At 46.7% G+C, this 23,398-nt stretch overlaps 1 protein-coding gene and 1 non-coding gene across 2 annotated transcripts; both read left to right on the top strand.

Annotated features, from left to right (window-relative positions):
- Window positions 1–1,099: 1,099 nt before the first annotated feature.
- HSPA9 (heat shock protein family A (Hsp70) member 9) lies at window positions 1,100–22,869 on the top strand. The gene is made up of 17 exons (XM_054841467.1): window positions 1,100–1,322; window positions 2,376–2,434; window positions 3,798–3,885; window positions 3,995–4,176; window positions 4,684–4,808; window positions 6,287–6,360; window positions 6,446–6,552; window positions 7,360–7,522; window positions 8,195–8,287; window positions 9,966–10,175; window positions 12,629–12,856; window positions 13,633–13,737; window positions 14,801–14,918; window positions 17,031–17,125; window positions 19,381–19,473; window positions 21,128–21,268; window positions 22,086–22,869. Exons 1-17 carry the CDS (start codon window positions 1,236–1,238, stop codon window positions 22,143–22,145), a joined length of 2,028 nt encoding a protein of 675 aa, XP_054697442.1. The 5' UTR covers window positions 1,100–1,235; the 3' UTR covers window positions 22,146–22,869.
- On the top strand, window positions 13,111–13,181 carry LOC129213026 (small nucleolar RNA SNORD63). The gene has a single exon (XR_008579340.1). It is a non-coding gene; the product is annotated as a small nucleolar RNA SNORD63 (small nucleolar RNA).
- Window positions 22,870–23,398: the final 529 nt, after the last annotated feature.

Here is a 23,398-nt window from a genome sequence, read left to right as displayed (position 1 = left end):
CTGACTGAACGGTCATCATGGCCGGAAGCTAATCCTGGCTCGTCCGGGATTTACTAGGTCCCAGCGATGGTTCCTGACCCTGCAGAATGTATCTGTCCAGGCAGCAATGAGCACACGGAGCTGCGCCAGCCCCACCACCTAACCCCGGCAGCTCCCAAACCCACCGTGTTGGCAGGGAAACGCAGCCACAGCCCACACTACCTCCGCCAGAGAGCCAATGCTGGGTGCAACGATGGGCTTCTGTGTGCAACAAACTAAAAAAAGCATAATTCTGTGAAGCAGGGAGCACGTGTTGGTGGAGCACCAGTGCTGGGCTCCAGAGATGTACAGCCTTTGGGAAAAGGGGCATAAAACCGGCGGGATTGGGTATGAAATGAGGAGGCGCGACGGTCAGAGAGGCCTGGTACGTGCCAAACCGGTACAGCCCTGCTTCTGGCTCTGTCTCCGGGGAGCAGGACTCACCCCCGCCTGCAGGAGAAGGCCTCAAGGTGGGCCCTGTCCCACATTGCCAGGCCCTGCGGCTCTCTCAGCAGAAGAGGGAGGCCTGGCGGCAGCCCCGGGGGGGGGTCTCGGACGGGGCTGCCGGGCCTCCCGCTTCGTCTGAGAGACCCCCCCCCCGGGGCTGCCCGTGGCCCATCCCCGGTACCTCACACCGACGCCCTGCAGGCCGCAGTACTGCGCATGCGCGCACGCCTCGGCGCGGCTTTCCCCCCCCGCTTGCGCCGCTGCAGTAGGGTAGCACGCGCCGGGGCAACCGCGCATGCGGCGTCCCGCCAGAGGGAGGCGCAGAGAGACAGAGAGAGCGCGGCGCATGCGCAGCGCTCACCCTGACGCAAGGCCGCTGCAATCGCCCTGCGCTTTATCCTGTCCGACCTTGAGTGCGCGGCCGTCCTAAGGACCCGGGTTGTCCCTAACCGTGCCGGTGGGCGCCGGGCCCCTTCGGGGGCTACCGTCTCGCCCCGATCCGCGTCGGCCGAGGTAGCAAACTCTCTCACGGTCTTCGTAAGGCAACGCGCAGCCGAGCCGCGGGTATTGGTGTCCGAGCGGAGCGCCGAAAGCGGGCAAAAGGATCAGGCGATCATAGAGACAACCCGCGCCGGGGGTCCTGCGACGCCATCTCACCACCTACTCCCCCCCCCCCGCCGAGGCCCACGTGGGTGGAGGTTTCCAGAACAGCCGCGGCACCGCGCGTACCCTCGTCCCCCTCCGCCGGCCCGGTCCGCCGCTGCCCCGCCATGCTCAGCGCTTCCCGCGCCGCCGCGCGCCTCCCGCTGCTCCTACCGCGCGCCGCTCCCGCCCCCGCGCCTCCCGGGCTGGCGCAGGTGCGCGAGGGGGGACTGTGGCGGCGCTGAGGGGACGGGGGGAGGCCTGAGAGGGATGGGGGAGGCCCGGGGGCAGCGGAGGGGCTGTGGCGGCATTGGGGGGGCGAGAAGGGCGTGTGTGGGGGCCGCTGTCAGCGTGCGAGTCCCGGCCGCGGCGGGGCCGTGCCCGTGCCGGAGGCCCGTTGGGTTGGCTGAAGCGCTGACGAGATTTTATTGAGGAAAAGCGGTAATGGCGGCGCGGGGGGTAGCAGCAGCAGCCGGCGGGTGAGGGGGGAATGGTGCGTGCCCGGGCCTGTCCTCAGGCTCAGCGCTCAGTTCCCCGCACCCCCCCATCCCCCGCGTGACAGCGATGGCGGGGGTCGAGGCGGGAGAGGCACCGCGGGGGGCAGGACCGCGGGGCTCCGTGGCTGACGCGGTGCTGGCCCGCTCTGAGCTCACGCAGTGCGGCTAGGCCGAGTGCCTTGAAAAATTACCAAAATACTCGTGTCTCGATGCGGCCCTGTTTGCGTTAAGGTTTAGGTTTTGGTTTTGGGTTTTTTTTTTTAGAAACGTATTCTCAAAACAGAAAAAGGGATGATGTTTTCAGAGTTCTCCAAGATAGCGATTTGCACGTGCCACGGCAAAAAAACTCAGAGTTGCTGCAAAATCTCAACTGCAGATTCCTCAAGGGCCATAATAGATCATTTGCTGCTGACCACGCATAAAGCTTTGAGAAACGGGGTTAATGTTTATCTGCTGCTGTTCATTCAAAGCTGAAGGTTCAGAGTTAATTTACTGAAATGTCTTTTGCCTGGTAGCATATTTGTAGGCTAAAATAGCTCAGTTCTGGTAATACAGATCAGTGTTATGCCACACAAACAAGCGTGGAAATTGGTTTTCTACGGCAATCTGAGTCTTTCCCAAATTTTTCCTTAGTTTGCGCTTAAGATTTTAAAAATACCATGTGGTAGTAGGACTGTGTTGCTTCAGAAGTTGTCTGCCTTTGAAAGTCTTGGCTTGAAGATCACTTTATGTTTAAAACTAAATTTTCATTACACTGTTGTTATTTCATAGACATTCTGGAATGGCCTCAGTCAAAATGTTCTCAGAGCAGCATCCAGCAGAAAATATGCGTAAGTATTTCCTTGGGTTTTTTCATATTTGGCTGTTTGATACTTACATTTCCTCTCTTCCTGATACCAGAACTAATTGTTGGAGTTGGAGATGATGTAACAGAGCAAAACCAGCAAGATAAAAGTAGTGCCTATGAGTGTCACTTTTCTAAGGCTGTGTCTTCATCTCTACTTGTTTTGGGGTTTTTTTCCAAGGAAACTTTAAGAATTGTTCTTCCCCCATTCTCTCACCATCAGCAGCATCTGCAAAATGTGGATTGTTTAGATTTGATTAAAAAAACTAAAAAATGGGTGGAACAGATTGTTTTATGCCTGTATAAAACAAGAGCGATGGGTGGCTCCATTTTGCTACAGATAAAGGTTATTTCAAACAGCTCTGGCATTTGAATCACTTGTTCTCCTTGTTGCAACATAATGGCAACAGAGTAGCAGTTAGTTGTGTAACTTAATCAGATGTTTTGTGGCTGGTGCTGATGCAGGACGCAGAATGGGAAATCCGTTTGTGTTGGGAAAACTGCTCATTTCTGGTTAGTACAGAGAAGCCCAGTGGTCCCACACTTCCAAGATTGCTTCTTTGTGTTACCTGACCTGGAGTTAGAGTGACTTAGCGTCTTGGGGAGTGAGAAGGTGATAGCCTGGTAATAAACACAGCCCTGCTCTGCCTTCAGTATGCTTTCTTCATCCCCGGATGTTTACAAGGCAAAAATATGATTCAGGAGTTCTCTATAGCCTTGAAGAGAGTAATGGAGACTTCCTAGAAAGAAGGAAGAGGTTCAGATTTCTCTCATGTAAGAACCACTTCCATTTTTCAGAAATTAGTTTGTTGCCCCTCAGGATCAAAAAGATGGTTATCTCTGGCTCAGAGAACTCTGCGTATGGGTTTAGTAATTTGTTGTCTTGGTGTAGTCTTCTCTTTGTGCTAAGCAGTGGTAAATAAACTGATACAGTTTATTATTAGCATTTTAACTCCAGGTGGATGTTTTCAAACATGTCTGAACATCAAAAATAACCCAAAGCAGGTCTGGGAGACTTCATGAGTGTAGAGACAGAATTAGTTACAACTTTGTTTTATGTCAAAGTCTTCAGGGACGTGGATAATATGTGGTACAGGTTATTCTGGTGAAGAATAGTGTTTTGTAAATAAACAAGTGGAGGTTTAGCTATAAGTGATCTGACTGAATACAGAGGCAGGAGGTTAAATTCCTGTGTAAGAGACAGGGAACACCTTAGGTCAGGTGTATTCACTTCCCCATCTGGTGAAAAAAATCACGTTGTCCTGTCTTCAGGATGGAAAGCTTTTTTGCTATCTAGTTACTTTTTTCCTTTAGTAGTAATTTTATTTTTCCCATAATACACTTTACAGCTCAGAAGCAATTAAAGGTGCCGTTATTGGAATTGATTTGGGTACAACGAACTCCTGCGTGGCAGTTATGGAAGGAAAACAAGCGAAAGTAAGTAAAAAATTAATACCAGTAGCGTTACAAGAAGTTGAATGTCCACACTGGTGTTCTTGGAGGCAATGGTTTTTGATGGCACCCTGTTACGTTTTTTTTTACATAGGTGCTGGAAAACTCCGAAGGAGCCAGGACAACACCTTCAGTTGTTGCATTTACGGCCGATGGCGAACGCTTGGTTGGAATGCCGGCGAAGCGGCAGGCGGTAACTAACCCACACAACACCTTCTACGCTACCAAGCGTCTCATCGGGCGGCGCTTTGATGACTCTGAAGTGAAGAAGGATATGTAAGCGAGGGTGGAGAGCAATTCCACCACCAGCAGGAGTGCATAAAATACAATGCTGTGTAACATGACGTGTTATGTTTTAAAATATAATCCTCTTTTGGGTGAAGTAGTTATGTGCTCAGGTCTTAAAGTTTTATTGCTGAGGGCCAAGCTGTATTTTGCTACGTTAGCAGCTGATCATGCAAAGGCTTTCAGAGAAGGAAAAAGCCTTGCGGATGCTGTGCGGAATGGTCAGCATCTGCCAGTGAAGTCTTTTCTCTTTCTTGGGGGTGTTTATAATCAAAGCCATATGATCGTACCTAAGGCTTGTGATTAAACGATGTAGCTGATTAAAAGCAGTAGTAGTGTATTGGTGCTTCTGGGGCTCCCTGGATCTGAGGCTGCTCTTAGCAAGTTCGGTATTCTTTGTCTAGAACTTGTACGTGTTCATCTACTGATACTATTTGTAGGGGGTTTGTGCTGCATGCAGATACAGAAATTGAGTGTGGGATTCTTCTGTTTTTTTAGTAAGAATGTTCCATTTAAAATCGTCCGTGCCTCCAATGGTGACGCCTGGGTAGAGGCTCATGGGAAACTCTATTCTCCCAGCCAGATCGGTGCCTTTGTACTGATGAAGATGAAGGAAACTGCAGGTTGGTATGGTTTGGTCTTTGCTGTCTGTGTGCACGAGTGTGACCTTGGTGCTGGGCCATGGTAATTGGAAGTGCTGCAGCCACAAAGGTACTTTTTGGGTATGGGAATCCAGGTATAGCTGGGCTGTTACAAAGCCTCGAGGAAGATCAGTGTCTACCTCAATCTTGGATCTTTAGCAAGATATTAGTGCTTTACTTAAAACACACTCTTACCAAAATTGAAGACTGATTGAGTCAATTCTTGAATTGAACACACGCTTACTCAGAAGGGGGAGCTCCTTCTCCTTGTAAGCTGCAGTCCTTGTGCCTCCGTGGCTGCAGCCGAGCATGGGCTGTGGCAGCCAGGGCGTTGAGTGGCTTTGTTCTTACCCACCTGCTAGGTACATAGCAAGAAAGGGAGTGTTTGAGGCACCCAATTTTTGGGCTGAATGAATAGCTGTTTAGCCAGTGGTAACTTTAAATCTTCACTAGGGGAAAATATCCATTGGTGTGGAGAATTTTTTTTTTCCTCTTGTTCAATTCCCAATGTGGTTTCTGGGGAAACTGAGTGTAATACATAGAGATAACAGTAGCTGCCTTCTGCAGCCTTTTTTGGTAAGCATCGTGCACCCAGTGATAAGTGTTAGGAGGGCTGGACTAAAGGTTGTTACTCGAGCTTCATCCAAAGATTATTTTTTTTCCAGTGTTAGGTCCTGGAAACTTGTTAAAGCTCCACCCAAGAGTAAAATATGAGTATGTGGTGTGTGAGCATCTTAGATGTGATAGATCTGACTTACTCTGAGGATGGTGTTCCTCTGCCTTAAGCAGGGGTCTACTTCCCGTAGGTCTGGAGGCTTTTGGCCTGGATGCTACATGAATTCAACTATGGAATAATTTGGCTTTGCAAGCAACACAGAATAATGCAGTGTGTAAGGTCTGTGCAGGGCTAATGCATAGGCATAAATCCTCCCTGTGCATTCTTACCGCATCACGTGCATTCTTATTTTTTAGTACATCTGAATCTGCATTTGATGACATCGTTCTCTTTTTTTTTAAGATAAGTTTGTGACCATAAATTAGGCTGTAATACATATTTTTCCTGACTTGCTGTCTCATATGCTTATAAAGTTAGTATATGGACATTATTTGTAACCGTTACTGGCAGCGGACTCTTTAAATAGGATGAAAATAAGTAACACTTAAGAGCTTCACATGTTGAACACTCCAAAGAAATGGAAAATAGCTTCAGTCTTGCACACTAAAAAGACAAGTTAAGCTCTCGGATGAATTCTTACTCACTAGTGGCATCCAGTCACTGATCGAATTGCAGAGGTGCACAGTTCCCTCTGTGTCTTCCCAGAAAGCAGCAAGTTCTTGGGCAGCGAGCCTGTCTTCTGGGCTTAGCTTAGGAAAATTATTTCAAACTACATAATAACAAGTTGGTGGTATTCTTAGTTTATAAGGATAACTTTCTGTTTTGTCTCCTTTTTTCCCCCCAGAAAATTACCTGGGACATTCAGCAAAGAATGCTGTGATCACAGTCCCTGCTTACTTCAATGATTCTCAGAGACAGGTATTCACCAAGCTGTAAGATTTTTGGGCTTATAAATTGCATGTAGTTCCTCTCGGTAGTCAGCACTCTTCCTCTTTTTCCTCAGGCTACAAAAGATGCCGGGCAGATCGCTGGCTTGAATGTTTTGAGGGTGATTAATGAACCAACAGCAGCTGCACTTGCCTATGGTCTGGACAAGTCTGAAGACAAAGTGTAAGTGCCTGTTCGTAACACCTACCCTCTCTTACATAAGCACGCTGTAATTTGCTTTGTAAATGCCTCTTCTGCTTTCTGTTTTTTAAAGTCATTGGTTCAGCCAAAGTAGGCTCACAGCTGTAAGTCAGCACTGTGTAATGTCACCTCTGTTCTGTGCCAACCATGCTTGTTAAAGAAAACTTCATAACTTGCAGCTACCACTTAATTATCAAAGCTGGCTGTCAATTTAATTAGCTTACCTCCTGGTAGCAGTGATAGGTGTGACTAAGGACAGCTGGGTGAGTGAGAGGCTGTTGCCATTGGTGCTGAAGTGTGGCACGGAAGGTATGCTGAGGTTTGGTGCCCGCTATCCACAGCTTGCATCTTCCCTGACTGCATTCAGCCTTCTGTCACTGTCAAGGGTGGTTACATAAATGCAGGGGGTTTGTTAAAGATTTTGTATTTCTGATGTAGATTATAGTGCTCGTGTTTTTCAAAACATGTTTTATAATGGTTCTGGTGTCCCTGGCCTTGTCACTGGATGTGAGTGGGATTTTTTATGAAGAAGGAGGAAGTGCCATCTCTGAAATAACGGGCAAGGTTAATCATCGTGCAGCACATCTTTCAGAGAAGACTTCCACATGGATTCAAGAGTGCTCAAAGAATGTGTACGCTGTGTAATTTCTTTACTGCTGTCTTTAAAGAGGCTTTTAACTTTTGTGGACAGCAACATGAATTCTGCGCACTTCATCTCCTGAGGAGAGTGATTTTTGAGCCACACAACTTTGTCTAGAAAGTAATGTTTTTCTGCATCTGTTCTTGTAGTATTGCAGTCTACGATTTGGGTGGTGGCACTTTCGATATTTCGATTTTGGAAATCCAGAAGGGAGTCTTTGAGGTGAAGTCCACCAATGGTGACACTTTCTTAGGTGGAGAAGATTTTGACCAGGCTTTGCTACAGTATATTGTTAAAGAGTTCAAGAGAGAGGTAAGGTGTCGCATCAGAATTTGGTCTTGTGTTATGCCGTTTTTTCAGCCTCGCTTAACTTGTATAGAAGAATGGGAATTTTCTTAAATGATTAGGACTTGGTTTGTAATCTATGGCACAGTTGAAATTTAAGAGTATTAGACACCTGTTTGCCTAACTTCCAGTTCTTACACTTGTTTTCTTGAGGTGGAATATTCCTCTCCTGGAAGACATAGAATAGCAGGACTTCTGCCTTTTTTCCTCTAGTGTAGCAGGACTATCCTATACATAGTCTGCTTACTTTTAATAATAAAAATCTGTGGTCCAGTTGAATGTGTCAGCACAAATGCATACCATACAGAATTGGCTGTAGGAAACTGCAATGTAATTCCAACTCCTTTGCCATTCCAGTCTTCCCTTTATATTCTGTGATACAACAGTTTTTCCAAGCTCCAATCTGTAACTTACTGTAGAATCACCTCCAGAGCAGAGAGGGCTAGCGGATTTTTTTGAAATGCCAAATACATTTGCCAGAAATGAGAGAGATCAGCAGAAGCACACATAGCGGGCTGTGTTTTTACAAACAGCTTTACAGTCAAGAGCAATAGGAAGGTCAACCAGGATGAGGAGAAGCTCTCCGTGACTCCTGTGCAAAAGCTGAGAGTCTGTTAACCCATATTGTTTGTCGCTTAGACGGGTGTTGACCTGACTAAAGACAACATGGCCCTTCAGAGGGTGAGAGAAGCGTCGGAGAAGGCAAAGTGTGAGCTTTCGTCATCTGTGCAGGTAGGTGGCTGGGTTCAAAGCAGTCCGTAAAATGAGTTTTGAGTTATTTTTGTTTACAAAACTCTTTGAAATTGCTGGCTTTTTTCTTTTGGTGGCAGAACAAGCTTCTGTGTAACCAAACGACATCACTTTGTTAAAGTCCTTTAGCATGGGAGGCTGTTTAGGAGCACAGTTAGTTGTCAGAAGCCAAGAATGTTAGCGAGTGCTGGGGTTTGCCTTTCTTCTGGCACCGTGTTTTCTCATCTTGCAGGGAATGTGACCTTGTTCCCAACTGATTATGTATTTCAGAAGTATGATGGGCATCAGGGAATTTAGCTGCAGCTGGTACTGCTGGGTTACTGGAAGCACTTGTGGCTTTGTGCAGGCAGTTCCAAAACCTTGGTGCTACTCATTCCACCAAAACAGCTAATTTGGCTAATAACAAGAAATAATTTCTATAAGGAATCTTTGCTTATTTGCCTGTAGAAGAGTTGTCTAGACAATGGGCAACGTATATCCCCTATTGTTTTTTTTCACCTGCTTTGTATATTAATGCATTCAAGCATGTCCTTTATTCACCACTGAATAAGGAGCTGGAGAAGCAGCAAGTTGGGGGTGTAATAGTCTTGCCTGAGTGAAATTAAGGTCAATTATATAGTAATTGAAATGGGGACTCTGCCAATTTCTAGGTTCTGAATAAACTTTTTTTTTTGATGGTGGTCTTTTTGTTGGCCAGCAGGGAGCTCGTAGGAAGGCGTTTAGGCCGGTCACAATGGATGCATAGTTCTGCCAGAGACATAGCAGGCTCTGTTTTACTAGCTCAAGAGTTGGCAAATACAGTCCCTTCATACCAGGAAAAACTGAATTCCTTAACTCTTTAGCAGTGAAAGCAAAACCAACTTGCTTTTGGCCCTATCTTGCCCTAATGTTTTTGAGCATGCTATTTATAAAGCAAATGCACACCTCTAGTTAGTAACATGGTTTTAGTTCTTGTTGTGTAAACTTAATCTCTAGACCTTAAAGCATTAATGTTTTTAATTGCTTTGATTTGTAGTATCTTTTGATGTCAGCATGACTCAGCACTTGAGCAAGAAGGTTTCAGTATAAGATTTGCTTTAAAAATCCAACATGTGAATTTGTAAGGTCATTCACAAATAGCCACAAAAAGTGGGGATTATGGTCCCTGGCACTGATGAACTTTGTGTTAAATGGCAACGGACTGGCTGTCGAACATGAGTTGTTTGCATTTAGAAAACAGTTATTTCCCTCAAGTAGCTTACCTTATATGAAATGTTAATTGACAAAATCTTTCAGAACTCTGAAGATGGGCTTGCTTCTGCATTGTGCTAAAGGAAGAGGATTAAGGTTGTTGCTTCTAATGTCTCAGCTCTTGCCTCCTGACTATGATAGAAATGAAATTGTTTTTCTTAACAATAGAAGACCTCAAAATAACACAGTATTAAAACTGGAACTTAACAGTTGTAACCATGAGATGTGTTACAACATAATTTTCCTCTCTTTTGTCTGAAATGTCCAACATAAAAGTATGCCTGCTGCCACTTAGAGACTGGGCTGCAGAACAGGCACGTAGATGTTTCAGTACAGGCAGAACGGAACCTGTAACTTGATCTAAAACCTGTACGTAGCTGACTTATTTTCCATTCCCGATTTTCACTCCGTATCTGTTTCTGTGCTGCAGACTGATATTAACTTGCCATACCTTACTATGGATGCCTCTGGACCAAAGCATTTGAACATGAAGCTGACTCGCTCGCAGTTTGAGGGCATTGTAGCCGATCTGATCAAAAGGACAGTAGCTCCATGCCAGAAAGCCATGCAGGATGCTGAAGTCAGCAAGAGCGACATTGGTGAAGTCATCCTCGTTGGTGGCATGACCAGAATGCCAAAGGTATGAGATATGTCTCCATTATGGTCAAAGCTGGCACAGCTAGCCAGTGCTTACTGTTAAGGGTGATCTGTAACAGAAAAGTGGGGAATCTGGTAACTTCAGAGCTCTAGGAGCAGAGCAGACATGTTAAGTAGTCACGTGAAAACAGTGGCAGGGGACTCTCTCATCCTGTTTAATTAGCTCAGCTTGGATCTGGGGGCTGTAGCAGAGTTGCACTTACAAAAACAAGTGGGAGGTATCAGGAGTTGAAAATTCAACTTCACTTTCTGATGCAGACCAAACATAAGCAGCATTGTTCAGATACACAGGGCATTTTCTCTTGTTATGGACTTCAGTGTGTGACAGAAGTACGCTTCAGTGACAACAACCTGTCAGCAATCTTTGCCTTCCAGTGGATTTCTTCCCCCTGTGTAGAGCAGTTCATAGCTAGCTGTGAAGAAACCGCACAAGCTCCGTTACCTGCTGGCTGTGTGCATTTGGCTACCTCTGTGAGGCTGGGTGGTGTCAGGCATATTTAACTGGCTGTTCCAAATGCTCGTTACCTAATACCTGGCCCTTGTGTTCTGTGGTGATAAGCACCAACAGGTAACTTTGAAGCCTGTGCTGCTGACATGCACAGTCTTGCAGATAAGGTGCTGTCTGCTGGTGATTTACTATTCTTGTTCGTAGGAATGCAGACTGCCTCTTAGCTCCCCTGAAGTCAGAGCTGAACATGTATGTACGCTGCTCTCTTCAAGGGTACGGCCTGTCCTTTTCTACCAAAATCATGAAAATCTCATTCCATAGGGATCAGTCAGGCTTGGACTATTTGTTTGCTGGTAAGATTTGGGATTTGCAGGTCATTTTGAGGACAGTAGGTGCGGGCATGGTCCTGCTTGAGATCGATGTGGTGTTCACTGGTGGGTTTTTTTCCTTCCCTGAGTGTTAAATGAGCCTGGTGGCTGAAGGTGATACTAGTGTGCGCAGAAGGTCACCCAGGCAGGGGAACCAGAGCAACAGGATAAACAGAAGCTGCTGCTCTGGCCAAAGCTCAAGTGGAGTAACTGTGCTATACCTTCCCAAAGTCCCTGCTGCTCCAGCTGGATAAAGGAAAAATAGTGTGGTTAGCTATGTATAAAGTGATGAAAACCACTTCTAGAAGTGGGGAAGCTCTTCCTGAAACATCATATATCCTTTAGAGGGTGGGAGGCAGTTCTTAATAGTAAAAAAAATAAATCAATATTTATTTTTACTTTTCTATGCCCTGTTTATAACCCCCAGCATCTGTGGCTTTGAGCTTAACGTAATGCTTGCCTGAGTGCCTCTAGTTACAGCTCTGGCTCCAAGATCCGTGCCTGTATGTTGCACATTGCACAGAGCCTTCTCTCGTGTACGTTGTTGAGTTCATTTTGCCCTGCTAAGAGGGAACATGCCTTCCTCGGAGCGCTCACGCGGCCAGTGCTCCAGGAAACGTACAGTGGATGGTTAGAAGTCATGTTTCTTTTGTGCTGTAAAACATGCCTCCAGAGGGAAAGACTTGCATTTAATTATATGCTTGTACATAAAGTGTCTTCCTCTGTGATGAACGCTCCTGGCAGATGTCTCTTGGCTTAAATGCAGAGGAGTAGGACATTTGCTTACAGCAGTTTTCCAGGCACACTGCACTGACCTGTGCCGATGCGTGCCTAACAAGTGTACTCAGGGAGGAGGGAAACTGTGAGCGGGAATGAATTCCCACACTCTTCTCTTGCAAGGCGGAGGAGTGGACTACTGAGCCGTGCTCTGGTGCAGACACCTTATTGCATTCCCATCTGGGTACTTCAGCAATAAATCTGTTGCAATCGTGAGCACATCTTTCCGAAAGGGCAGAGCAGTGAAAAGCTAGTAACGCAGCTCAGACTGTCTGCTGACATAGCACATCTACTTCGCTGGTGAAACAGCCCTAAACAGTTTGAAAATACTGTCCTTCATGCTGTTTTTTTCCCCCTTTATTACACACAAACAAGATGAACTGTCCTTCTGCTCTGGAGGGTTTTTTTACCTTCCCTGCGCTCTGCCTCCGCAGCTGTACTGTCCTTGGCAGCTGTGTTCTGCCCAGTGTTGACTTGTACAAGGTCCCAGGGAGCAGTCCTTGCCTCCCGCTTGATAAGCGTGGAGTGATCCCTTCCGAATATGGCTGGGCTGTGTGAAAGGACCGATGTGGGTTGACTTGCAGCTGGCAAGCTTAATCGCAAGAAAGCCTTCAGAGGAGTAGTTTGGACTGAAATGAGTGTGTTTAACAGGGTGTGTGGAAGATGGGGAATTAGGGAGCAGAGCCAAGCCTGAAGCTTAGTATTTGTATCATGGCACAGGGTTGCATGGCAGCAAGAGCATAAAGCTACAGACCTTTAGCCGAGGCTGGGATGGTCTTGTGGCCAGAGCACTGGGCAGTAATGGTTCCCTCTGCATACGAGCTGTGCTTTCTCTCCATTCAGGTGCAGCAGACTGTACAGGATTTGTTTGGCCGTTCTCCTAGCAAAGCAGTTAATCCTGACGAAGCTGTTGCCATTGGTGCAGCTATTCAAGGTGGCGTGTTAGCTGGTGATGTTACTGATGTGCTGCTGCTGGATGTAACTCCCCTGTCCTTGGGGATCGAGACACTGGGAGGTGTTTTCACAAAGCTCATCAACAGGAATACTACTATACCGACTAAGAAAAGTCAGGTACGAATTGGCTCTAGATGGGTGGGTCTTTTGTGGTGGTCTCAAAACACCCAGTGAAGGCTACCCAAAGCATCCCAGTAGATTGTGTTGTCTCTTGCTTGCCTGGCAAGGAGAAGCGTTGTAGAAATCAGATTTAATGTCAGCCACCGAGCATCTCTGCTGATTATTAGTGTGCCCAAGAGGGGAGGTAAGTTGAGTTAATGTGTACCAAGGTACCCCAGGATGGTTGTGGCCTGGTAATGATTGCAATGCGCGTGCCATGATGTAACTGTCAACACATCATTCTGAAGAAGAATTGTGTGGAGACCTTCTGAAACTGAGCACCGCGGCCCGTTTGAGACCACCTTTCTTGGGTGGCGTACCTTGGAAGGGATTATTTTTTTCATGTGTTGTAAGTAGACTTGGGTGTGGTCCTTTCTTTCACTTTGCCTTGTCTGGGTGCGCTAGTGTGTCTCTTACTGATAACACTTATTCTCTCTGGGGCGTGGGCTTGGAGCAGGAGCCCTGCTGCTTCAGGAGGAAACATTCTGGTAATGGAGCCTGCTGTTGGCAGTCTTCATGTGCTCAAGTGCGCAAGATGCCAGCGAGCTTGGCCAATGCTAGTCTTGGTGCCTTGGTGCTTTATCAGAGGAACAAGCATTTAATGATTTTTTTAATCTCTTTGAAGTAGCTTCTCTTCTTGTTCCTTTCCTTGTTGTTCAGGCAGTGTGTAACTGCAACCATTTGTGTGTTGCAGTTTACTAGCCACCCAGTAACTTTTGGTCCCTTTTCCACAGGTGTTCTCTACAGCTGCTGATGGGCAGACTCAAGTGGAGATTAAAGTGTGCCAGGGGGAGAGAGAGATGGCTAGTGACAACAAACTTCTCGGCCAGTTCACATTGGTACGTTGGCTACTCAGTATTCATGACCTTAGACTTGACCTTCTTGGAGAAGTTCAAAGCCTTCTCCATTTCAGTTGACCCCCGAAGGCAGTGTTGGTGGGGAGTCACCTTACAGAAGACATCTGATCCTATTTGTAGTAAAAAAGCAGTCTCTGAGGGCACGGCCTGTTTCTGGGACAGTGACGGGGAGCAACTAGCGTTTAAGATGGAGCTCAGAGGTTCTAAGCAGCCTTAAGTGGCACAGGGGCTACTGTAGCTTTAGGGCTTGATCACCTAGAAGGCCCCTCTCCACTTCTGGACACAAAGAGCTCTGTAGCACCAGGCCTGTGCAGCAGGTAACCTCATTGTGGGCCTTTTCTCTGGTGTTACAAAGACAAGACTTGGAACAGACTCCGTTAAGCCGCAGTCCCTAGGGAACGCCATTTCTAGCCCAGTACTGTTTTTCGGTGAAAGCCTGTGAACTGCCCTGCTGACTGGAGAGCAGATGTACTCCAGGCGTGCATGTGTGCAGTGTGTGGCTGGCTAACCAGCTCCCTGTGCAGAATTGGTTTGGTCAGCGTTGGCAAAGTTTGGCACTGTTAACTGTTTGCCCAAACTTGTGTTTGCTGGGAAGAGCCATCCAGAAAGGAAGGGCTTTGCCTTTCTTTTCTACTTTTGAAGGAAGCTGTCCTGCCTGTCACTTTTAATATGGTAGCCTCAGAGGTAGTCAGTGAAGTCTAGTTACGTCCAGAACTGAGGAAATGGAATGTCTTGCCATGTCCTGGAGGGGAAGAGTGGCTTGTTCAGCAATAAAGCAGGACCCGTGTCACCTCCAAATCAAACTTGGGGCTACCTCTTGTGGTTTCTTTGCACTCGTTCTGGGTAGAAATCTGTGTCCTGTTAAATCTAGATACTGCTAATTCACTGCATGATGCCAATGAGTATTTGAAGGACTCGGCTCTGAGGGTTAGTTAATAGTTGATTCAACTGACTGATCACCAAGATAACGTGTCTGACAGTGGAGCCCCATACCCTGAGCTCGTGTCTGTGTGGGAGCTAATGGCTAAGCACTTCTCGTTCTCAGGTTGGGATTCCTCCAGCGCCACGTGGAGTGCCCCAGATTGAGGTCACTTTTGACATCGATGCCAACGGTATCGTTCACGTGTCAGCCAAGGATAAAGGCACCGGACGCGAACAGCAAAGTAAGTGCTCTGGGACGCTGCCCGGGGATGAGGAGGAAAGGTGTGCAGCAGGGATGGTGCTGTAGCATGCTGGGCACTGAGGGTAACTAGGTGACTCCAAAGGCTCTCTCCTTGTGTGTTAGGCAGAGGTGAAGCATCTACTGATACCATGGTCAAACAAGTCCTCACTGGCAAGGTTTTACCACATCCCAAGTCATTTTGCACTGTATGACAGTACCTTCTTGGTCTTGCAGCCTGCTGTGATGGCTGTAGCAGTGTTTCAGCAGAGTGCAACTGTTTCCTGGGGTTTTCTGTGTGGCTGTGCCTCAGTCCCCAGGGAGGTGTTGGGCACACAGGTTGGCTGACTGAGGGCTCACAGGGATTTGTGGAGCGGTGCTCCTGCTGCTCCCAGGGGTGTCCTGTGTCACTGAGGAGCTCGGAGCAGTGACATTTCTGCTCTACGTTATGCTGGAGGGAAAGAAATTGGTGTTAGGGAACCCAGGACCTTGTACAAGTTGTTCTTGAGCTGTGCTCCTGGTCATGCTGTTCCTTTGGGGGTGCCCTCTGTTAACACCTGAAGAGATTGCTGTCTGTTTGAGACTGCCTACCTGAAGGCACCAGCTTTTAAGAGAGAAATCAAATTAGGAGGACTTCTGTTGAATCCAGGTCATGTCAAGTACAGCTGAACAGATCAGCCCTGTGCCGAGACCCTGTTTTGTTTCTAATTACTCCATTACAAAGGTCTTGAAATTAAAGTATTTTGCATAACCACCCTGTTCATTTTCATCCATTTAGGCTGGAAACATCTCTAAATGGCAGGAGGCTTGGGGACTTCAAGCTGTCAGTATGTTTTGCTCTATAGTGCAGTGAAATGTTAGGCCCGGTGTTCTGGGGTAATTAACTGCACGGTTGACATTTTCTAAAGCTCTGTTCTGGGCTCAGAAAATTAATTTCAAGCATTTGTAGATTCCCCGATACAAAATAGATCTGTTTTGTGCCTCTAACTGGGAAGCCTCTATACTACCCTTCAGTTGTTTCTCGGAGGCAACCACTTGAGCAATCAAATGCCTGCTCCAGTTAAGAAAAATACTGTTAACTCTGTGTTGGCAACTTGAAGGTACATGCTGTTCTTAATCACGTTGCTTGGCTGTCCGCAGAAATTTGTTACCGAAACCACACTGCTTGTTACTTTGATTTCCTTGTAGATTTTTGATGTGATTTTTCTCCATTCAGAGCCTTCTACCTTTGAATTGCCATCTCCTGATAATAGTTAACCAGAATTTTTTTAGCTGCCCATCAGTATGCAAACGTGGTCCTAATTATAAAGCTGAACTACCTATCCCATGTCTGCATCCAAAGGGAGGGTGTGTGGGTTTGTTCAGGGTTTTGTACCATTGACAAATATTATGTAGAAAACTAATTTCTAATGAGGATCTTAGTATACCCTTTTTTGGACTCTGCGATATCCTGGATGTTGGTCCTCTATTTCCCAATGAAATTCTGCTTTACTGCAGAAATTAGCTTAAGTCTAGACTGTACTTTTTGGCAGTAATGGAGGGGAAAAAAAAAGCGGGGGGAGATCTTTAAGAGCCTGTCCACAGAATCACGCGATGTTCACTTAAGGGCAGTGTGAGGAGCTGGGTGGGGAATATTGTCTTACCCTGCTACCAGCCTGGGCTGATTTCCAACGGTGAAAGGAATCTCTGTGCCCTGGTAAAACAATTCCTTCTCTTTGGATTTGTTGTTGTTGGGTTTTTGCTATTTTTTTAATTTATTTATTTATTTTAGTTTTGAGGTTTTAAGCTGCTAGAATGCCCCTGTGGTTGGAGGGCTTTGTGTGCACATTCACTTTCCAGGAGGAGTAACTGAGGAATGGTCACAGTGACTTGCAGACCAGCGGACAGGAAGTGTCTGCCAGAGCTGGGGAGTTTAGATCTAAGATGTCAGGCTTTCATCTTGTCGGCAGCATCACTGCTCCTTCGAAGTCTGGCTGTCCTTGTACTGCCCATGGGGTCTTCACAGCTGCAGAGTCTCTGAGCAAGGCTGCTGCAATTGAGGGGTTTGGGAAATAATACTCTCCTTTTCTTCAAAGATGAGAGCACATTCTTTATTAATGCTTCTTCTCTAATGCAGTTGTTATCCAGTCTTCTGGTGGCCTTAGCAAAGATGAAATTGAGAACATGGTGAAGAATGCAGAGAAATACGCAGAGGAAGACAGGCGAAGAAAGGTAGTGTGATCGTTATTGTACCTGCCGGTTATTGCTGTTCTGTGCTATTAACTGTGCCCACCTTGAAGGAGCTGTAGGTTCTGGTCTCTGTAGTCTTGAGCTGTTTGCTTGTGCAGTTACCTGAATATCTGCTTGCTTCCTTATATTCGGTTTACACTCCAGAGTTGCAAACAGCTGTATGCAGAGGCATTTGGATCTTGGGTTTGGGTTGGGTAACTTGCGTTGTGTGACCAGTGTTCTAATTCCTCCCTGAAGAATTACTGGGATGTGGAGGCAGCAGTAAGCAAAGTCACCTGCCTATTAGTCATGAGTAAACAGCTTTGCAGCTCTAGTTATGCTTTTTGTCATCAATGCTCTTCTCTGTCCACCTGCCTGTTATCTTGGCTGTCACTTGAAGCTGGCCTGCTGCAGCTGGGTTTTCACAGTGGTGTTCCATTTAAGTGGAAACAGTACAGGGATGCTTGAGGTACTTCGAGTTTATTTTAAAGCTTAAATTACAGAACCTGCCAAGCAAAGCTGCACCTCAGCTTCTTCCTTCATAAGTGGGAAGTTGATTTCCATAGTGCTTAAAAATCTCAGTGTGGCATCTTGAATGCGATATTCATCTGAGCGCAGCGTTTGCCCTCAGCGCAGGTGAAGCCATCAGGAGATGTTTGAGAGCCTCACTGACTTTGTCAAGAAAAGACTGACACTTGCCGTGGTCAAGTGACTGAATTTGTGATATTCGTAGGACTAATGGTTGGAACTAATTGGTTTAATGAGGGTAGCACTAATGAATTATGCTACTAAATATAGAGCATTGATTTTTAAGCAGACACAGTGAAGGCCTACTCTGGGATATAGCACTAGCATATGTTTAGCAATTGCTGAAACTAGCACACTGAATTTACCTGATTTGCATTCTCCTAGTCTGTAGAAACGTGTCTCGGGTGTTCAGGCAGTGCTGTAAATCTCACCCTCAGTAGCAAAGGGATCAGAAGAGGGCTAAAGGAGAGAATGCCTGTAATAAATTCACGTGAAGCAGCATCACCTTGCCTCAAAAGCTCTAAAGCCGCAAGACATTAGCTTATTAGCATTTGTAGGTTAGATGGAGAGTGTTTAAAGACCTCGCTCTGAAAGTCCCACTGTTTAAATAAATGCATCGTCACCATAAAGCATAGGTGGTGGCCTAGCACTTGAAGAGGCTGCACTGGAAACTTCTTCCTGTTGCCTTACTTTGTCTTTGTATCTTGAGTCACTGAATAAGTGTTGTAGTCCTGAAGTGGGACTCGTCTCTGTCCAGTGACCTATCAGCTGAAGGTGATTAGATTGCTTTCTTCCCTAACGCTCCTCTGTCTCTTTACTTGACCTGCATAACTGTCATTGTCAAAATTCTCCCGTTACAACTTTCTGATCATGGTTTTACCACCATGGAAGTATCGTGAATACATAGAGTTACCACTCTGCTGGACTCAGCATCCTGCTGTAAATGTTGACATCCTACAAAGAGTGAAGACATAGTGTGGAAACAAAACTATGTTTCATCAGCTTTCCACTGGTTAACCTCCTGAGAACGTTATCACACCCTTGTTTAGGTAAACTGCTCTTCCAGATGGAGAGGGCTGGGTGTCCCAGAGACCATTCCTGGTGAAATAGTTCATGTTGACACTGGGACTGAATTATGTCTCGGCAGGACTACCACCCCTCTGTACTTAGAGCCTGCTCTGTCCCCCGTTGGTTGTCTTTGCAGCAGTAATGTTAGGAACTAGTGTTTCCCACCTAGCACAGTGGGGGTTTTTCCACTGTTGAGATGCTACAAGCATTTGTAATGAGGGGACATGAGTAAAACAACTCAGTGTTTTAGTTGTCTGGTGCCCTTATTGCTGAAGAAGCTTAAGAATATTTTCCAAAAGTTCTGTTGCTTTCCCAAGGAGCAGAGAGCGCTGTCCTGTCTCTGCAGTTGCTGGCTCTTCCAGTGTGCCAACAGTGGTGCTATGTTGCTTCTGCTTCAGGGAGGTGGGATTTGCTGAGTGCGAAAGCGTGAGGGCTGCCTTCCATAGGCTGCCTGTTCGGGCTTTCTGCTGCCGGAATGCATCTAGAAATGGTCTGCTTGCATTTCTTCTTCCCACCTTGCCATTAAGAAGGACCCTGGGTGGGAGCTAGAACGGAAGTTGGCAGTTTGGAGGAAGAAATGTCAGCTGCTGGTTCATACGTAGACAGCTCATACGTGTTGCCAGGGATGTACGCAGTAGGCCCTTACGAGCTCTCTTGCCCAGGAACGTGTGGAAGCTGTAAACATGGCCGAAGGCATCATCCATGATACGGAGTCTAAGATGGAGGAGTTCAAGGATCAGCTGCCAGCAGATGAGGTAGGTAGTTTCTAATCCCGTAACGGGAAAGGAGGTAAGATTCCTCACTATATCTTTGCTCAAATTCTCACGTAACTCACTGCTGGGTCTGTATTATTTCCGTGCTGTGGAAAGATGGCACAGTCATCAACTCTTCTGGATTCTGCACTTGATGAGTGGGGTGGGAGGATCTAAGGACATACTTAGCAGAACATGGTTTGGATAATAACTCGCACTTTGAAATAGGATATTTGCTCAGTCTCACTGAAGATCTAAGAGCCTGGGAAGCTGTTAATGAAAGGTTTCTGCATTAATTATGTCCTTGATTTGGCCTTGCGGTGATGTGATAAGAACTGTACTGTGGCGTGTGTGACAGGAGAGTTTTGCTCAAAAGCTAGAGCTCATGAGCAGTGCCCACCAGCGTATTAGCAGAGGGACAAAGGCAAAGCTGTTGTGGGGTCCCAGCAGCCTCGGTAGTACAAACACAGCACCCAAATGAAAATTACTGTATCCACTTAGCTCCAATTTTTCTTGTGTCTTTGGAGTGAAGCGGATATTTAGTATCAAAGGAATGCTTTTTATACCACTTGGTTTAATTTCCGCATGATGAGTTTCAAAAGCCAAGTTTAAAACAGGTTGCACAATCTTCGAGTTAACAACTCTCCGAAGTAGAGTGAAAGGGCTGGTAGGGCCTCTGTGAGGCGTTTGAGGGAACAAGACTATATAGTTCGTTGGCAAATCGCCTCTGATCAGTTTAAATGCTGTTTTTCAGCCTATCTCCTCTCTCTAGGATGGATATTGGCTGACTTGGGGATTATGATCACTGGAGTTTTCTCTCACAGGAGCACAGAGCCTAAATCCCTGTTCCTTGCAAGGGCCATTGTTCCCTGTAGTGGCTTTTGGGGAATACCAAGGGAAAGTACGTAGCAGTGTTCAGCAGTAAGGCCTGTGTGGTCAGGGTGGAGACGGTGGCCTGACGCAGAAGGCGTCAATTGTCTTCCCCTTCCTGCGGGTCTGGATGAGAGCTCTGCCCACGTTTTGATGGTGAACGCTGCTGGGCAAGCACTGCCAGTGCAGCTGTCCCCCAGTAACCTCCCTTCTCCAGGCCTGCCTCTCCAGCAGCGTGCCAGTCTGACGGAGAAATGCCAGACTGTGTGGAGGGTTTGACAGATGGCTACAGGGGCTGAGATGAGACCGTATTGCTTTGGTTTGCCTCTGCTCCTTCTCCCACGTGCAACAAAGGGATTAAACAGGGTGATGAACAGCCTTACTCGCTGGCTTTCTGACAGTGCCTTAAATATAAATGAAAACCAGCTTTCCGTTCCCTCTACCCTGGCTCCCGGGGTGACTGACTCGGTGGTGAGGTGTGCCAGAGAGAGCAGCTCTCATCCTTGGCGGGCTGTTCAGTCTCCGCAGGGCTTTCTGTCCTTGGCGCCTCTGCTGAGACTGCAAACAAGAGGACCGATTAATGCCAACTGTGGCACATTTAGAGAAGTGGACAGGTGCCCATTGGGAACTGAATGCAGTCCTAGTCCCTGCAGACCGTATGGCTCAGTTTGAGACTTAACTTCATGGCTTCTGGTGGGGTGGAAAAAAAAAAGTAGCTTTGTGGTGGGTGAAACAACAGGAATGAGATGGCTGGATTTCATCATGTTTGTTTGTGACTTATTTGCAGTGCAACAAATTGAAGGAAGAAATTGCTAAAATGAGAGAACTTCTGGCTCGTAAAGATACTGAAACGGGAGAAAACATCAGGCAGGCAGCAACAAGCCTGCAGCAAGCTTCTCTGAAACTCTTTGAAATGGCATACAAGAAGGTAGGTTTGCGGTCATTTCCATTTTGTAGCCCTCAGATGGGGAGGAGTGAGTGTGGACACCAAACATTTAGGTAGGACCTGCGCTCGGAGGTAGCGCTGAGTCTCAGTGCAGCTCCCTGAGCGATGCTTGCTGCAGAAAGTCGGGTAGAGTTGAAGGCCTGAAATCTTGGCCATCCTGCCGTAGGTAGCCTGCCTCCCAGGCAGTCCATTACGTTCCCCTGCAGTGTTGTATGGAAAAGTGCTGGAAGCTCTTAATAACGACCATCAAGAAGAGCACAGACAGGGCTTTCTCCTAGGTGTGTAGTGCCTAAAGTAGTACAATAGCGACTGGACTTACTTTAAGGATGATTGTATAACAGGCTTCCTGAGCAGTCTGCCTAAAATTACAGTAGTAAGGCCATCAGGGTTTGGTTCCCGATCTCCGTCCCGGTGGAAGGCCCACCCATTCCAGCCCTGGAGATGTGAACTTCACCCGTCCAGGGAAGTCCCCCCAGGATGGAAGTGGCACGCTCCGCCTGGTGACCTTGGTGGTGCTAAGCTGCTTTTTCTGCTGTCAAACTGGAACCGTTCGGTGCTGCAGTGTAAGCTTTTATGTCCACTGGGAAAGTGTGAATAACGGGAAGATGATTTCCCCCCTCTTAGTGGCAGTCATGCAAAGATGAAGATTGTTTCCATTCTCCAGAGGACAATTACCCTTTTCACTGAGGGAAGGGTTTCTTCTGTCTAGAACTAACCTAAGCAGCTAGCTAGGGGAAAAAAAAATGTCTGGGAGAAGTGTTTTGTTGTTACTAGAACTAATAAGCCAACTCTTTCACAGATGGCCTCTGAACGAGAGGGCTCTGGAAGTCCGGGTGATCAGAAGGAAGAGAAGCAATAAGAAGTCTCTGTCTTGCCTTGACTAGAGTATGAAGAAGAGGTCGATTTTCTTGACGCTTGGGAGAGAAGGGACCTTCCTGAGCAGCAATGGGCAGAATTCAGACTTACTGTGTTTTTGCAGTATTCTATATATAAAATTCTTTAATGTATAAACTTAGTGATGTGTCTGCTAGATAAATTGTCACTTGATGAAAGTTAATTCATGCCAGACGAAGTTCTGAGTGTTTGGCCCCGTGGTATTCAACTGAGGCACCTGGGGACTTCCTGATCATTTATTTCTGATACTTGACACAATGGTGTACTAAATCTGAGATCAAAGTTTGGAAACCATGTCACTAAATCCAAGGGTGGAGATGGAAGTCCTGCTGGAACTGGGAGGAGAATAACACCCATACAGACCCTCCTTGCGGATCTGAGTACTTGCGAGTGGGTACCGAGGGCCGTGAACAGCGTGAGAAGGCTGGTTGCATTGCTAGAGAACATTCAGATCTGCAGCTAGGTTAGTAGCCTTGTTCTCAAGGAGAGGGGTTACTTCAAATTTAGCTGTGACATTATTTCTTACACAGAGGCTATGTGGAAGTTAAAATACTTTGCTTGTCTGAGCCTTCTGCTCCATCCTGTGTCTGTTCTCTGCTTATGGTAAAACAATTTCCTTGATAATAAAACTGTTATTGGATCCATTCTGGACTTTTTTAAAATAAAAGCTGAAAAGTGTCCAACATGGAGTTCTTGGTATCCTGGCCTTTGATGGAGAACATTATCATGTTAACTGCCTGTGAGAGCTCCTGGGGTGGGACTGCCAGCGGCAGTGGTGGAATTTGTGCTTCGTTCACATGCAAGAAAGAGGTATCTGATGTCGGATGAGGGTCTTTTCCTTCTGAGAGTGTCCCTGCTGCCCTGGCAGGAGATGCCTGGAAGTCCTGCTGTCATCTCGGTAGATGGGACTTCATCTTCAGGCACTCTGTGCTTGGGTTCAACCTCCTGAAACAGGCTCCAGACTCAGAGCAGCAGTTGCAGCCGAGTCTTCCAAGGAGGTGCAGTCTCCTTGCCACAGCGTATTTATCTGGCTTTGTTTTTTCCTGTTACTCTGAGCGTGTCGTCACCTGGCAAGAAAACACAGACTTTATAGCTCAGGTATTGAGGAGGAAGAGAAGGATTCTTTTTTTCTGGCACTCTAGACAGCCTCCCGATGATGAGCAGTTCAGTGGGAAGGCTACAAGTCGTTCATCTGGGAACTTCCCTTTGAGTTGGGGA

Source organism: Grus americana, chromosome 14, assembly GCF_028858705.1.
Source record: "Grus americana isolate bGruAme1 chromosome 14, bGruAme1.mat, whole genome shotgun sequence".
NCBI classification, from domain to species: domain Eukaryota; kingdom Metazoa; phylum Chordata; class Aves; order Gruiformes; family Gruidae; genus Grus; species Grus americana.
Note: the sequence above shows the minus strand (reverse complement) of the source record. Positions and strands in the feature narration are given on the sequence as shown.

What these genes read in the sequence shown, in the direction of transcription:
- HSPA9 (XM_054841467.1), top strand. Translation starts at nt 1,236, where the DNA reads ATGCTCAGCGCTTCCCGCGCCGCCGCGCGCCTCCCGCTGCTCCTACCG. An exon ending in CGCCTCCCGGGCTGGCGCAG is followed by an intron (nt 1,323 to 2,375) that starts GTGCGCGAGGGG and finishes GTTATTTCATAG; the next exon opens with ACATTCTGGAATGGCCTCAG. An exon ending in GCATGACCAGAATGCCAAAG is followed by an intron (nt 10,176 to 12,628) that starts GTATGAGATATG and finishes CTCTCCATTCAG; the next exon opens with GTGCAGCAGACTGTACAGGA.